This window comes from Dermacentor andersoni, chromosome 2 (assembly GCF_023375885.2).
Source record: "Dermacentor andersoni chromosome 2, qqDerAnde1_hic_scaffold, whole genome shotgun sequence".
Lineage (NCBI taxonomy): Eukaryota > Metazoa > Arthropoda > Arachnida > Ixodida > Ixodidae > Dermacentor > Dermacentor andersoni.
In genome coordinates, this window is record NC_092815.1 from 212,900,977 (window position 1) to 212,918,291 (window position 17,315).

At 44.2% G+C, this 17,315-nt stretch overlaps 1 protein-coding gene across 2 annotated transcripts in view; it reads right to left on the reverse strand.

Moving 5' to 3' along the window:
- Positions 1 to 1,961, reverse strand: part of LOC126540161 (coiled-coil domain-containing protein 149) — a 50,485-nt gene extending 48,524 nt beyond the window's left edge. For both annotated transcript variants that reach the window (XM_050186947.3, XM_050186946.3), the window contains exon 1: positions 1,795 to 1,961. In XM_050186947.3, the coding sequence (XP_050042904.1) occupies positions 1,795 to 1,851 (57 nt within the window). In that variant the 5' untranslated portion in view covers positions 1,852 to 1,961. The remainder of the gene's footprint in view (positions 1 to 1,794) is intronic.
- Between the last annotated feature and the right edge of the window lie 15,354 nt (positions 1,962 to 17,315).

A 17,315-nucleotide genomic window follows, 5' to 3' on the forward strand; every position in this document is an offset into this window, starting at 1 on the left:
TCCCTTTGATATGCCTCTCATCTGTTTATGTGTACTTGATGTCACCCTATCCTTGAAACAAAAAATTCTCTACCAGAAAGGAACTCTTGTATCCAATTCACTAAATTGTCTGGAACAGCACAGCATGCTAATCTAGAAATTAAAACTCCATGTTCAACACTGTCATTTGCTTTTGCAATATCTAAAGTTACCAATGCTGATACATCTGATAGTCCTGCGAGTCGAATGCGGATTACTATATCAACGTGAGCTGACCATATAGTGTACTGAGGCCTAAATCGTATTTATCTCGACCACAGAATACCCTGAGAAGTAAATTCATTGAGCTTGACATAGATTACATTTTCTACAATTTTGACTAGATTCAATCGAAGGGAAATTGGCCGAATGTTGTCCAATACATATCTGATGTTTTGATATTTAAGTAAAAACACAATTTTTGCAATTTTCCAAAGGTCAGAATTCATGTATATTGTAGCTGTGAACAGTTTACTATATTCAAGAGCTCTGTAGGGAAAGAGTTAAAGCAATAATTTAATCATAGCAATTTTGATATGGTCTAGTCCAGGAGCCGATTGATGCATAGTTAAGCTGACATCAGATAATTCCGTCATGGTAACTCCTACTAACGCTAATGTGCAACTTTTAAACCTGAATTGTTGAAATTTGACCTGAATTGTGACATTAAAAATTGTTATCATGCACACAATTCCACAACTTCTTTCAGAAGCCTCGGATGAGCTTTTGTTTCTTTCCCTCAAGGCCAGGATACGATCTAGTCCAGGAGCCGATTGATGCATAGTTAAGTTGACATCAAATAATTCTGTCATGGCAATTAACTCCTACTAACTCTGATGTCCAACTTTGCTATGATTAAATTATTGTTTTAACTCTTTCCCTACAGAGCTCTTGATGAGTTAACTGTTCACTACAATATACATGGATTCCAACCTCTGGAAAATTGCAAAAATTGTGCTTTTACTTAAAAATAAAAACATCGGATATGTATTGGACAACATTCAGCGAATTGCCCTTACATCGAATCTAGTCAAAATTGGCTGAATTGACCCAATGCTGAAGCTACAATTAAATGTTACGCGTACATTATGGTATCATAATTTCGTGTGGCGCAAGATGTATCTTTACAAATTTTATTTCATTCGATCTGCACCTTTTATGCGGGCTTTCACGCACCAACAATGCCGGCTATTCAACACGAATCGAGCTACATGCCAAAATGAAAACTCTTATGTTAGAACGTCGCCCCGTGGTACCATGCACCGGTTTATATATCCATGTGAGAAGGCACACAGTCAGTACCGATCGTTCAATGATCGAAACTCTAGTCAACGAGCACCATGATCGAAGCTGGGGCGCGCGCTCAAGCTCCATCGCGTTTAAAGATAACAGAATGATTTGTACGTGTATGAACTTTACGAGTACCTAGTGCGCCGGCGCTTTATTCCCAAAGACTATGCGCGCGGTGCCTCTCGTTAATTCCGAGGCAGCAGTACACACAAAAGTAACAATGTAACCATTGATCCATTCTGCAGATGTGATACACGCAGCCTTCTCGATCTCACGGTACGCTTAACAGACGTGCGCTAGATAGCATAGGACCGCACGTCCCACACTTAGCTACAAGCTGTGGAATACTCCGTGAGAATCTGTAGCGGAAGCTGAGCTCAAGCTATCGTACTTGCCAACGCCAGCTGTGACAGCAGGAGCTGTCGGATATGTGTGCCGGAATAGCGTCGGTACGCGAGGCCGACGCCCAGGAAAAAGCCTGCTCACCTCGCCGACTAGCTTCTGGTAGTCTTGCTCGAGTTTTGCGTACTTGGACGACGACATCTCTCAGTGTCTTTTATGTTAAATGTGGCGAACACATAACGGAAACACACTTTCACTTCACACAGCTATACGTACTACGAGCGGACAACCGCAGCCTGTTGCAGCGGCGCGCCCGCACACAATGCGACAGCCGGCAACACTGGTTATCCGAAACTTGAAAACGCGCAAAGGCGTCACAGTTAAATAGCGTATCATTCGTGCATACGTAGAGAATTTCGCTAACTTTCAGTTATCGCCACGCATCTTGTCGAAACCCGCGTGTGCGTTAGCCAGCGTTCGATTGATAGTTATGAATGACCAAAGGCCACGGAGGAAGGAAGGCAGCCGCGTCGCCATATTGGTCAAGCAGCACTGTGCAGTTTTTTGCCTTGTTCTTACAAAGCAAGGCGCGTAAATTTAAAACATTTGCGCAGCCATTAGGGGATCAAGAGAAGAAGTCATTAGGGTACAGTAGCCACTGTAATTAGGGGAAGCCTTGACACGAGCAATAAGAAAGGCGCCTTACCTCACAAGCAACACTGTTCTTTATCGGAACAAAGTTTTTTCAGCAAATTTTGTGCAGCCACTGCTTCTTGCGCAAGCCGTCACGCTTTCCTTGTGGTATCAAAAAAATGGCATTACCATATCTTCAGGCTTCTTGCTGCCGTTATGTGCGCTACAACAAGGCATGGCGCTAGCACAACACAGCGTGCAACGTTCTCTGCGCTGAGCCAGCTGAGCTAAGGAGAAGGATCGCGCTAACGGCAGGGAGACCAATCGTCGTGCAGAAAAATGAGCGACGCGCAAGGGGCGAGGAGGAGGCGAGAAGGTCGCGCGGCGGCGGCAGAGATCAAAGAGTGGCAGTACTTTCAAATTATCAGGGGATTTTACGTGCAATTAAAGCCCCTTGTTCATTTGAAAGTAGCGACACTCTCCTCCCCGCGGCGCTTTCCTCCTCGATTCTCCTCGTCTTTTCTCCTCGGCTCCCACGGACGGGCCGCAGCATATTCTATGAAGGCGCGTTATTTTAGCGCTAGGCCAGTTGCACGGCCCAGTGGTGTTGAAAATTTTGAGAAATGCTGATAACCACATCGATCATGCTGAAGGCAACGTTTATGAGGAGGTTCTTTTTTTTTTTCTTCTAAAGCCGAATGAATGGGGCATGCTGATTTAAAATGAGCTTTAAGGCAAGTTCGATATACTGCGGACAATTTTTCTGCTACCTATAATGATATGCTTTACTTCCTGCGTCTGAACTAGTAGTGCTTGTGGCACATCCATCTGCATGTGGTTTATTAGGAAAAGGCCTTAGATATCTGTTTCAAGGTCGCATAGTGAGGTATAGGAAATATCACGCATCACGTAAATATACCTCCGAAAAGGCCGGAAGCAAACCAAAGCATGTCCACCCGTGTATAAGAGATGATTATAATCATCTCTTATACACGGGTGAACATGCTTTGGTTTGCTTCAGTATACTATCAGTATATACTGATTAGCAAAGTTAATTAATTATTGATTAGTGATTGTATTAAGATGAATCAAGGTGTATTAAGGAGGAATAAGGTGTGTTAAGGAGAATTAAGGTGGATCAAGGTCAATGAAGGTTGATTACAAGCTTGGTGCATTGTAGAGGATTAGAGTGGATTAATTAAGGAGGATTAAAGTCGATGAAGTACGATCAAGGTGGATTAGGATGAAATATGTTGCAGTGCTAAGCATTATTCCCAGCAAGAATATGATTGAACAACTATGATTGATTGCTCAATCTTCGTAATCAAAGTGCATTGCTGCAATGATTTCGTCTTTGATTACGGCTCGTGTTGAATGAACGGAAAAAGATTCCACATAGAACAAAGCCACAGAAAGGTGGTTTTAAAACATTCACTATTAAAGCGAAGGTTCCCGGCCTCCGCCTAGATGTCGATATCAACAGCAAGTGTGTGTGATCATAGAACACCCCCAGCACATTGCCTGTATCCGTGAGAAAACCAAATAATAATCATCGCCCACTCATGCGTGCGTGGAAGTACAGTTCAAAGCAAATTCGCAAAATCCAAGGTGAACTTAGGTGTCGCCTAATAGACGCGAATGCGAAAGCCTTGTAAGCCTACTGTAATCCAACTCCATCAACCTTCATCCACCCTATTCCACCTTCATCATCATCATCATCAGCCTGGCTACGCCCACTGCAGGGCAAAGGCCTCTCCCATACTTCTCCAACAACCCCGATCATGTACTAAATGTGGCCATGTTGTCCCTGCAAACTTCTTAATCTCATCCGCCCACCTAACTTTCTGCTGCCCCTTGCTACGCTTCCCTTCCCTTGGAATCCAGTCCGTAACCCTTAATGACCATCGCTTATCTTCCCTCCTCATTACATATGTCCTCCATGCCTATTGCTCTTTCTTGATTTCAACAAAGATGTCATTAACTTGCGTTTGTTCCCTCACCCAATCTGCTCTCTTCTTATCCTTTAGCTTTACACCCACCATTCTTCTTTCCATAGCTCGTTGCGTCGTCCTCAATTTAAGCAGAGCCCTTTTCGTTAGCCTCCAGGTTTCTGCCCCGTACGTGAGTACTGGTAAGACACAGCTGTTATACACTTTTCTCTTGAGGGATAATGGCAACCTGATGTTCATGATCTGAGAATGCCTGCCAAACGCACCCAAGCCCATTCTTATTCTTCTGATTATTTCAGCCTCCTGCTCCGGATCTGCAGTCACTATACCTGCTCTAAGTAGATGTATTGCCTTACCACTTCCAGTGCCTCGCTACCTATCGTAAACTGCTGTTCTTTTCCTAGACTGTTAAACATTACTTTAGTTTTCTGCAGATTAATTTTTAGACCCACCCTTCTGCTTTGCCTGTCCAGGTCAGTGAGCATGCATTGCAATTGGTCCCCTGAGTTACTAAGCAAGGCAATATCATCAGCGAATTGCAAGTTACTAAGGTATTCTCCATTAACTCTTATCCCCAATTCTTCCCAACCCAGGTCTCTGAATACGTACCTCCTGTAAACATGCTGTGAATAGCATTGCAGAGATCGTATCTCCCTGCCTGACGCCCTTCTTTATTGGGATTTTGTTGCTTTCTTTATGGAGGACTACGGTGGCTGTGAAGCCACTATAGATATCTTTCAGTATTTTTACATATGGCTCGTCTACACCCTGATTCCGTAATGCCTGCATGACTGCTGAGGTTTCAACTGAATCAAACGCTTTCTCGTAATCAACGAAAGATATATAAGGGTTGGTTTATATTCCTCACATTTCTCTATCACCTGATTGGTAGTGTGAATATGGTCTATTGTTGAGTATCCTTTACGAAATCCTGCCTGGTCCTCTGGTTGACTGAAGTCTAAGGTGTTTCTAATTGTATTTGCAGTTACCTTACTAAATACTTTGTAGGCAACGGTCAGTAAGCTGATCGATCTATACCTTTTCAAGTCTTTGGCATCCCTTTTTTCATGGATTAAGATTATGTTAGTGTTCTTCCAAGATTCCGGTGCGCTCAAGGTCATGAGGCATTGCGTGTATAGGATGGCCAGTTTTTCTAGAACAATCTGCCCACCGTCCTTCAACAAATCTGCTGTTACCTGATCCTCCCCAGCTGCCTTCTCCCTTTGCATAGCTCCCCAGGCTTTCTTTACTTCTTCAGGCGTTACTTGTGCAATGTCAAATTCTTCTAGACTATTCCCTCTTCCGTTATCGTCGTGGGTGGCACTGGTACTGTTTAAATATCTATAGAACTACTCAGCCACTTGAACTATCTTATCCATATTAGTAATGACATTGCCGGCTTTGTCTCTTAACACATACATCTGATTCTTGCCTATTCCTGTAGTTTCTTCTTCACTGATTTTAGTCTTCCTCCGTTCCTGAGAGCATGTTCAATTCTATCCATATTATAGTTCCTTATGTCAGCTGTCTTACGCTTGTTGATTAATTTGGAAAGTTCTGCCAGTTCTATTCTAGCTGTAGGTTTAGAGACTTTCATATATTGGCGTTTCTTGATCAGATCTTTCGTCTCCTGCGATAGCTTATTGGCATCCTGTCTAACGGAGTTACCACCGACATCTATTGCACATTCCTTAATGATGCCCTATTCCACCTTAATCCTCCCTAATACACCTTTATTGGTCTTATATTCCTCCTTCATCAACCCTAATTCACCTTAATCCATCCTAAACAACCTTAATCGTCTTTCACCCACCTTAATCCACCATAATTCTCTTTAATACGCCTTAATCATTGTTCAGGCACCTTATCCTCCTTTATACACATTAATCCCCTTAATCCACCTTAAGTTTATTCCTCCACCCACCTTAATTAATTTTCCTTAATACACCTTAATCCTTGTTCACGCACCTTAATACACCTTAATCAAGCTTAATTCAATTACTAATGAAAATTAATTAACTTGGCTAATCAATCATTTATTATACACGGCTGAACATGCTTTGGGTTGTTTCTGGCCTTCCTGGGTCGCGTGATATTTACTGTTCTCAAAGCGACCTTGAAACAGAGACCTAAAGACTTTCGCCTTAAAACTAAAAAAAAAAAAAAAACGCAATGTGGACTAGCTAGCACTTATCACGTGCAATCCACAGGTATACTCGCCGCAAATTTTTTTGGCGCCTGCATTCATTGTATGACTGACGCACACATCGACGTAAGCTGAAAATAATACCTCCTCCAAAAGCTGCTATTTCGATTTTCAGTAAAACAGGCAATGTACCCTAACAATAACGAAAAGCGCGATCGAGAGTCTATCTTTGCTCAGAATTCTTCACAGTGGAAAACAACCTATAGTGCTTCATTTCCAACTGAATAACAACAGTTGGCGATGTGCGAGGTGACGGAGTCCCACCAGAATATTAAGCATACTGAGGGCAACTCAATTTTTATGCAACGTACAAATTGCTGCAGCAAAAATACTGGTGAGCAGGGTAGAAGAACTTTAAAAATGCAGCATTAGGGGATGATAAGAATTAAGACGCCTCACCTCGCAATGGAATGGAATGGAAAAACTTTATTGCGCTATATCTCAGAGAGATTGGCGGTGAGCCGGTGTCTTCATGTCTTGAGTCGAGCACGAGGTCGCGGGATCGAATCCCGGCCATGGCGGCCGCATTTCGATGGGGGCGAAATGCGAAAACACCCGTGTACTTAGATTTAGGTGCACGTTAAAGATCCCCAGGTGGTCGAAATTTCCGGAGTCCTCCACTACGGCATGCCTCATAATCAGAAAGTGGTTTTGGCACGTAAAACCCCATAATTTAATTTTTTTTTTTAATGTCTTGAGTCCTGGCCGCTTCACAAGTTCGGCGCCCCTATTCCAGGGCACCGCTGAGTCTTGCTGCCTCGCAAACATTGTTCTTTGTCGGAACAAAATTATTTCGGCCAATGTTATGCAGCCACTGCTTCCCTGCGCAAGCCGTCACGCTTTCCTTGTGATATCACAAATATTGCACAACCATATTCAGGCTTCTTGCTGCAGTTATATGCGCAACAGCACGGCATAGTGCTAGCACAGAGAGCAGGAAACACAGCGTGCAATGTGCACTACGCCGAGCTAAAGCGCCAACAAGCCCGCCGAGCCATAGGCCGAGCTGAGGAGAAAAATGGCGCGGACGAAAACAGAAAAACACAAGGAAAGCGCAAGATCCGCGCGTTTCCAAGGGCCATGGCAGGGAGACCAATCATCGTGCAGAAGAAAAACGGGCGCAAGACCGCTTCCCGCGGTGGGGACGCACAAGGGGCGAGGAGGAGGAGAGGAGGTCGCATGGCGGCGGCAGAGTTCAAAGAGTGGCGGTACTTTCAAATTATCAAGGGACTTTACGTGCAATGAGCCGGTGGGGCCGCAGTGCGGGAGCCACGGTGGGAGCAAGCGAACGTGTCTCGCGTGCTCAGTCATGCTCAGTCCAGCAGCTGGGCCATCAGTCGAGCCGTGTAAGGTCGGTAAGGTTGTTAGCGGAGCTTTGCAACGTCGCGTATGAATTGCTGCGTCGTAAACTGTCCTAGTAGCTGCAAGAGCTGCCCACCTGGAATGAAGTTTTTCAGTTTTCCGGTGCGAGCATGCTTCAGAGACCAGCGAGAACGCTGGATTCGCAGTGTACGCCGTGTGAAGTAAGTGATCGCGGAGATCTTTACAAACTGCATGCTGTCGCTAGTTCGCTGTGAATTTGCGCTTCACGCAATTGTTAATAGATGTTTTTACAGTGCAGACGGAACTGAATGGCAGCCGGCAAAGTGCTCATGAGTCTGCAGTCTACATTTCCTAGGCGAAAACCATCGACAGATCCAGCTTCTCCCTCGTACCGGGCCAGGCACCCATTCAGACCCGCAGTGCCAGTTTGCATGGTGATGTAGGTGGAGTTGAGCCCGGAAGCACCGCCATTTCACCATGTGATATCACATATGTGACCCGAGCTCTGCACCTACATATGCATGCAGAGCTCGGGTCATTACCAGATGCCCTGCTGCAGCATGACGAAAATGAATTGTCAACGCGTGAGGTAATGAGTAGAAATTTTTATTCACACTGTGTCTCAATGTTTTGCCCCACAGAATGTGTTTAATGAAATATCGCACATCAGTTCAGACCCCTGTTTAAACCTATCCATTTGTTCCTTCAGGTTTCAACACAGACAGATGAAAGCAGCCTTGACATACGAGCATCGTTCGTTGTACTAAGCTGCATATTTGGCAGTTGTGCTTCTGAGGCATCCGTGCAGTGCAGTCACATCCCTGTCCCTCAAAGTGAATCCTGTGACAAGGCCACCAGTACAGTAAATATGAACCAGTTCTCCCCGAAGGCGTTCTGAGCCTACGGATCTTTCTCACCTGCAGAGGAAAATGGTGAAGCCCTGAAGGACCTGACTGGAGTCTCAGCTGCCTGATTTTATACTTTTCTTGGAATGCTAGCTTGGGTGCGGTCAGTTCCTGCCTTGTATACATACCTGTTGTTCATCTTGCAGTTTGGGTCGGGTCTTGTCTTTAGGAAATGCTTACAAAAGTTGCCAGGTTGACTGTTTGGTGGTGTATAAATACAATTTAGTTACAAGTTTACAAAGTGTGACATTTCATGGGGCTGGTGTGGAAACTTTCAAGACATTCTAAAAGCCCATCACACTTTCGAATTGTTTGTTGACACATGAAGTTTCCATGTACTAAGCTCTCAACTACAGTGTTATGCAGAAAAAAAATTTTGCCATGGATGTGGTGGTGAGTAAACTTTTCCACAGTATCTCAGATCTAATTCTTATAACGTATACCAAAATAACAATTGAATTGATGCATAATGCAGAGGAAGACTCCTCGAGCAAGAGACATCACCATTGGAAGCTGCCTCCTCCTTTTCCTGATGAAGATGAAACATGGCCTTACATTTGCAGCTCTTGGCACCCTTGTCAGTTTGCACTGTATCGCTGCTTCTCATGTGTCTTATACGGTGCACTTAACTTACTACATGCAAAAACACAAGGTTGACTTGTCTGGTTTCTGTGAGAAGTTGTACAAGGAGCAATGCCCCTTTCATTTAGGGAAAAATACCCCACATGCAAAGAAATGGTCGATTTTACGGAGGTGCCCATGGAAATGCCACCTGAAGTCAACGACCAAGTCAACTGCTGGAGCAGTTACGGGAGCAGCTTTGCGCTTAAAAGGAAGCTTTAGCTCAGGTGCTCCTATCTAAATACACGTAAAAGGAGAACTCGTTTTTCTCGGAAACCACGGTACCAGATTTGGTGAGGTTTGTTGCATTTAAAAGAAAAACTTGAGATCAAGTGACTGGTCTCAAATGTTGGGTTTATGTTGTCGATTTTTTATGAAAAATTGACAAATATAGAAAATTTTGAGAAAGAAAAGCTATTGAGTTTAGAACTCTGTAACTCAGCAATGAAAAATGATATCACAATTATGTTAATTGCATCTAATAGTACATCTAAAGCAGAAAAAATTGCTATGTTACAGATGAATCTCAAAAGATTTAGTAATACGGAAATATAGCTTTTGCAAAACCTTTGTACACAATGTAAAAAATTAAAGTAAGATATAAATTGACATATCGAATTTGCCCACTTTGAATGCTCTAATGGATGCTGTTTATATAACCGCGATATCTGTTCTTAATGCAGAGCTATTAATTTGTAAAGCTCGTGCTTCTATTTTCTTCAAACTTTGAAATTTTCGAAAATCTTTTTAACAAAATTCAGGCCCTAAATCGAAATTGTGCTTCCATTGGTCACCTGAGTTTAACTTTCTCTTTCAAATGCAATAAATTTCATTAAAATTGGTCCAGGGGTAATATAAGAAAAACATTTTTGCATTTTACATGTACATTTGTATAGGCTGCATCGAAGTTGGGCCCAAGCTAAAGCTTCCTCTTAAGTTTCTTGTTGGCATAGCACCGTGTGGCTTCATTTAATTTGTTTCAGAGGTGTTTGGTGGTTTTGCTAGTGACACATATAATACGGCAAGCTCTGGCCTGCTTGACCTTCTAGAAAAAGATGACTTGGTTATGGCCGACAAAGGCATCCCCCACATTTGCTGCGACCTTGATTCTCGCCAGCTTAGCCTAGAAATGCCTCCTTTCACTCACATGAATGAGCAATTCTCTGCTTCGCAAGTGGTGTGCACATATAAAATATCCTCTTATAGAATTAACGTTGAATGATGTATTCAAACAATCAAGGTCTTCAACATAATCCTGTCTGGAAGGCTACCACAACAGCTTAGAAGCCATAACGACAAGATTGTATCCATGTGCTGTCTACTTGCGAACACGCAGAAGCCAATATTCAAAGGTAAAGAATGACTGAATGTAGAGTTCATGGCAGTCCTAGAAACTGCCATATTCAGCACTTTTGATGCAGTTTTAAGTTTTACAAGCGGCTAATTATTTTATTTCTTTACAGATAAGCTTGGAACCATTTCTTCTGGACATTTACCCTTTATTGTATTGGCAGTGGCGTAGCTAGGTCGTCTGGCACCCGGGGCCCATAGGTCTTCTGTCACCCCCCTCCCCGGGTGTAGCCAGCGGAAAGAGGGGTGTCTTCAGACGTATATGACACCCCCCCCCCCCTCACTGGCCCCTTGCACCCGGGGCCCACGGCCCCCCGGCCCCCCCTGTTGCTACGCCACTATGTATTGGGTTATCCTTTCTAAATTTTGCTGTGCTGCAAAAATTGTGTATGTGCAGGTGTAAAAGCGTGATCTCTTTTGTAAATGTTAGCGCTTGTCATGATGTCTGACTTAATGATTTCACTCTTATTTGGAAGCTGTGACACAAGCAAACTGTTCATGGGAATGCATGCATGCATGGAATGGAGCTATGGATTGGTCAGGCAATGGCTATCACCCACATCTTGGGCTATTTCTGTTTGTGTCAGTCCTTTCTGTTTGTACTCACGAAGCATACACAAGGGAACAAACTGATGCAGAAAAGAATGTACAAATAAGGGAGCTTGTTCATTCATACTGTTCCGCATACATGTCTTTCATTTTGTGCATTTCATGTGCTTGGCTTAAAGATGCCGTATGAACAAGTCAAAGCAGTCATACTTCCTATTTGTACTCCCAGCAATCATGACTGAAGTTGTACCATCTATTTACTATATTCTAGATCTAATTATTGCTCTCTTGCGCTTTCCAGTGCACAGCCATTCACTTCATGAATGAAAAACACTGTTGACTGGAGAAACTGTATGTGTCACTGTAGAACAAAGAATGGTTGGCACAGCTTGTGAAACTACTTTATTGTACGCTGCAGAGATGAAGACGCACAGGGGAAGACTGTGCAACAGGGCTACCTGGTGCTGGAACTGTACAACAAGAAAGCTGATTTTATTTGCAGATAAATATGCTTATCACACAGAAACCAATGACTTAGAATAACAGTAATCAATAACATAAGAATTAACATATTATTAAAATTTTTTTTGCAGCCATATTAGATCACAGTGGTATATCATAGAATATTGTAGCTGGTCTTGCAGATACTATATACCACACTTGGGAATGAGTATTCATTATTCTGCTGACTTTAATTGCACATAAATATGTTTATAGCACTTGGAGAAGAAACCAATGATTTAGAATAACAGTAATCAATGACATAAGAATTGCAACACATTAATTGCAACACCATTCGGAAATCGTTTTACTTGCACCTATCGCACTCAGTTGTCAGATACTTTTAAGGTCACACTACACCACAAGTTGGACGCAAGTGTCATCGTTCACTCAGTAATAAGCAGGAAAAATAAGAATGCATAATAACCTCGATTGTGACGGCGCATGCCTCCAGGTTTACACTAGCCTGTCGCACGCATCGCCCTTTCAAAACACTCAGTCACACGTCTGCGCTTTCTTCTGCCACGTCGAAAACATGATTGCTTCGGTATGAATTGTGTCCTTTCTCTTCATTTGAGGCCCCAAAAAATACTACACTGCTAAATTTCTTGAAACCTACCTGTTTTATAGCCAATAGGAGAGGGACTGGCGTCGTATTCAGACGAATACATACCCCAACCTGCACCACCTACACAGAATACACCCCATGAGGTTCACTGACGAGTGCCCGTGGCGCACAGACACACCCACACTAAGACAAATCGCATGGGAGTGCCGAGGCCTCCGCACATAGACAGCCCCATATTACACCAACATCCACTAATGAGGAATAGGCAGTGGGAGGCATGGCTTGCTGACGAGGGTCGGGAGAGCCAGCTGGCTCTTTTGGACCAAGCCCAGCGAGCCGCTCGTGCCAGTTGGGCCCTGGAACAAGGGCTCCAACCATCGTGCCTTATTTTATTTATATGCAATGAAGTTTTTACTCTCTCTCTCTCTCTCTCTACCTGTTTCATCACACCTGTCGCCATTGCGCACACGCACTTCCATACAATGCTGGTGTAGCAGACGGAGAGACGGCAAGTCGTAGCTCACGGGTGGAAATTGAAGTGGCCGTCTGTGGCACTGGCACACGGAATTGTACCACCTGTAGGTGTTGCACATTCCCGTAATTGTCCGATTAATGACAGATTAGAGTGTTTCATTTTTGCTTGGTACATGATACGTACGTTACAGCGATATGTGACATGTTATTACCTCTGTCCATACACGTTGTATAACTTGAATCCAGCAGCCGTTGAGCAGACGACAAGTTGCAAATGAACACATCTAGAGGGGCGTTCATCCTTCCTATTGGATAAGGCAGCCAAGGAGTTCAGCAGCTTCCACAGTGCTGCAAACAACTTCATTCCACTTGTTTCTCGATCCGAGCAATTAATAAATATAGCTACTAAAAATATCAAATATTGTGATCACAACACTTCTCTTCTGAAAAGGGCTGTAATATGTGCTGGTCTGTTACTCGTACACACACAAAAAAGAAAGAAGAAAAAAAAGAGAAAAAGAAAGCCTTCATGCACAAAGTATCCAGCAGTTTTCCTGCAGTGGCAGTTTAGAGGGAAAAAAAAATCAAATGCTTAGTAAATTTGAACAAATTGGTTCATTTAACAGTATTACAAACCAAACAGGCCACTGCATCATATGCTTTAAATTTGCAGTTAATTCAGTGATGTCACCAAAAGCAACAATTAAGCTCACTCTTGTAACCTGTCAAGTGTTTTTCATTCGGGCCACAAGTCGTTTCCATTGTAGGATTTGAATGACAAGGTCAGGAAACCGTGAATGTGCTAAAGTGGTGATCTATACTATATGTCAATTTTAGTCATGTGGGGTTAATTTCATTCAAGATGTTCTTATAAGTTCAGGTGTGAACAAGCTATTTGGACAAGAAAGGTGACGCCTTTTTCTTCAGTCATAATGTTCTCCTAGAAAGAGCTGCATGAGAAGCCCAGAACTATATTAAGATATGATGAACAAATTTTCGCAGTGCTTTCAAATGTGCACCTTCAACAAAATCAGCTATCCATCTTTCTCCAACGAAATGACGGCATTCAAGATATGCTGCTACATGGGAGTCTGGTACAAAATGGGCCCCAATGCAAGTGAATTAAACACTCATGAAGCAAACATACAAATAAAACTGTAGGAGTCCTCTGTAATCTACAGCTTCGATTCATGCGGTTCAACATCCTGTAGCAACGCAGGCACTATTATACGAGCCATATTATCAGACTCCAGATACGATTCAACCAAGAGGGGCACTTTAACAAACATTCAAAGCACAATATGAGAGTGCTTTTGCATTATGGTCCTGTGGGGAATGCAGCTTCACCTTGTCTCGGCAGTGTAGTTCCAGTCGCTGCTTCAACCACAGTCACTGAACGTGGATCACAGGCGATCCACAAGTGCCAAGCCCAGTTTCAAGGCTCCCGACAACCTTATGGGCCTGCTGCACCATCTAGAATACAGGCTAATGAGTAGACTTTTGTTTTTCTAGTCGTTGACTTTCTTGCTGTGCGGAGATGATCTTTAGCGAGCGTGCAGAGGTGCGTCCTTGGTGATCGTAAAGATGGCAGGAACTCCAGCTGCCAAGCCCTCGCGAGAATGACCTTGTATAGCCTTGCAATTCTGCTGCATCTTCAGATGATTGTTCGTATGCTAACAGTAACCGCAAGCCTGAACATGATGTCAGACTAGGGGTGCTTGTTATGCTGAGCATAGCGCCTTGAGTGAAGGCTGGAGGGCCACTAGACAGGCTGAACCAGCAGCCCACTCCGTATATACTGTTTAATGCACAGCCCTGTATAGTCGGCTGTCAGGCGTATCTCTCCAAGTCCCAGCTTGGACAAAGTGGTGGAAGGCCCATGAACTGAAGTACTCCCCCACTAATAGCGGAACTTGAAAAAAAAAAAAAGTATTAATGTGTGCAACAAAAGCACTCATCAACAAGCTCTGAATGCACACTTTCAACTGCAGGAGATAGAGTAATTGCTAAAATAAGTTGCTTCTACCGGAAGCTGCCAACTTCCTAATGTTTTTCTGCAAGATATAGAGCATGCTTTGACATCTAAAAATGCTGAAGTGGATTTGTTAAATTAGCATCTCCCACGATGTCGCGCAGATTACCAGTGCATTTCTTTACATTATTCGCATATGGAAAGAAAGAGGCTGTATTTAACAGGCCCAAGCAGCTTACTTTTTATTTAGTGGGGGCCAACTTGTACGAACTGCCAAATATATTTTGTGCGAACACAGCATTCACACTTCTTCAGGGGACGAATTCGCAAAGCTTTTCGTTCTTAAGTAATGCATGTCATTGGATGGCTGCCTTTGCCAATGATATGCCCAGTTTCACAATTGGCTATAGTTTTCTCTTACAAACAAGCCTAGCTCAAGATGTTTTTTGTGAATATGGGCCCTGAATTTCAAGATTCTTTGGGGCCACAAATGAGCACTTTCCACACCGTTATAGTGCTTTCAATGGCAACCATATTATTAATAAACATCAAAGACAATGATCACTTGTCCATGCTTTGTTGGGCCCATTGTACTTTAGTAATTTCCACTTGTACAGGGTATCCCAGCTAACATTAGAAGCTCTTAGATAAAGCTGATAGAATATACGATTTTGAGACCTATGTTGCTCAGTAATCAGTCCTCATACACTGTCAAGGCCATTTTTGCATAGCAATTACTGGCTAGAAAAAATTATTCAAACTTTGTTGAGTGATTGCACACTAAGATGCTGAAACAACAGCAGTCCCAAAAGTGATTTGAAGAAACTAACTCTGGCAATAGCATAGCCAGAAGTCTTTTTCGGAAAGGTAGGGGTGGGTAGCATGCACTTGGATCGAGTATGGGGAGGGAGGGGCAGGCTGTGTATTAACACCATAATTTTTTTAGGGGGGGAGGGGGGCACATTTTACTGAACTCCACTCATTGCCTGAATGGGCCAACCAGCTGGCTGCGAACGTCATGCAGAATACACAGCACCAACAGTTTGTACAACACTTCTAGAAGGCTGCCGAGTCACGCATTGAGAGAGAGAGAGAGTGAACTTTAATGAGCACCAGCAGTTCAGTCGGCTGGCCCTAGGCCTCCCACGATGGGACGTCGAGGTCTTGCCTCTTCGCTGCTTTGTAGGCCTGCTGGGTCGCCCAGAGTTGGTTGTTGAGATGGGAGCTGCGCAGGGCGACGTGCCATCTCGACGGGAGGGTCACGGGATTAAGGTCTGGGTATTGATGTTTGCACTCCCATAGCATGTGGGGGAGTGTTGCCGATTCAGTTTTACAGACCTTGCACGTCTGGCTCGGGTAGATGTCGGGGTACATGGTGTGATAGCGTGTGAGGGAAGGGTATGTATTCGTCTGTAACAGGCGAAGGGTGGTTGCCTGTGCTCTGTTTAACTTGTGGTGAGCGGTGGGGAAGGTTCTTCTTGCGAGGTAAAATGACTTGACAAGGTCGTTGTATCTTGTAAGGCGGTCGCGTCCTGCGGGTGCACCTGCACCGTCTCCGGCACGGTTAACTAGTCCTTGTGCTACGGAGTGTGTAACCTCGTTGAGGTTGGTGAGGTGCGGGTGGACAACGCCGACGTGTACTGGGATCCAGACGAGGGTGATTTGATTTTCAGACGAATGCGGGGCTTGTTGTAAGATACGGAGTGATTGCTGAGAAATACGACCCTTGATGTAGTTCATTGCTGTGCGAGAATCGCTCAGTATGGTGTGACAGGCTGGGTCAAGAGTGGCCACTGCGATGGCCACTTCCTCAGCTGTCTCGGCATTTTGGGTAACGATGCTGGCAGCATGTTGGAGTAAGCCGCCTGCTGTGGTAACCGCCGCAAAGTGCCGTCCATCTTGGTACTCAGCTGCGTCGACGAAGGTGACGCCCACGGTGTTGGCATAAGCTTTGATGAGGGAGGTAGCTCGTGCCTTCCTGCGTTCTTTCTTGTGGTCTGGGTGCATGTTTTTCGGAATAGGGTCGGCGTGTATCCATTGCTGAATGTCGCGTAGTATTGGGTGTTTGTCTCCATGTTGACGGTGGTAGGTGACATCAAGCTTGGTTAGAATGCTGCGGCCCGTTTCCGTGAGGGTAAGCCGCTCTAGTTGAGATCGACGTTGGGCTTCGATTAACTCGTCTAGCATGTTGTGGATACCTAATTGTAGTAGAAGTTCCGTGCTGGTGTGGTTGGGTAGTCCTAAGGCCTGCTTATAGGCTCCTCTGATGATGATGTCCAGTTTAGTCTTTTCAGCTTTGTACCAGTTGAGAAAGGGCGCAACGTAAGTAATGTGACAGATGATAAAAGATTGGACAAGGTGGATGAAGCTTTCTTCCTTCCTACCCCCCTCGTTGGTTGGTCACTCATTTCAGGAGTCTGGATGTATTAGCGGTCTATCAAAGGATCTTGGAGATAGCCGTAGAGTTAGCTCCGTTGGCTTCTATGGTCATACCAAGAACGTGAATGCTAGGGACCACGGGTATGGGTCTGCCATTCCTCAGGTTGAGCTCTATTTCCTCGTATTGGCGTTTATTCGTGGAGCCCCGTGGGGTGCGTCCACGGAGTGTGGGGCG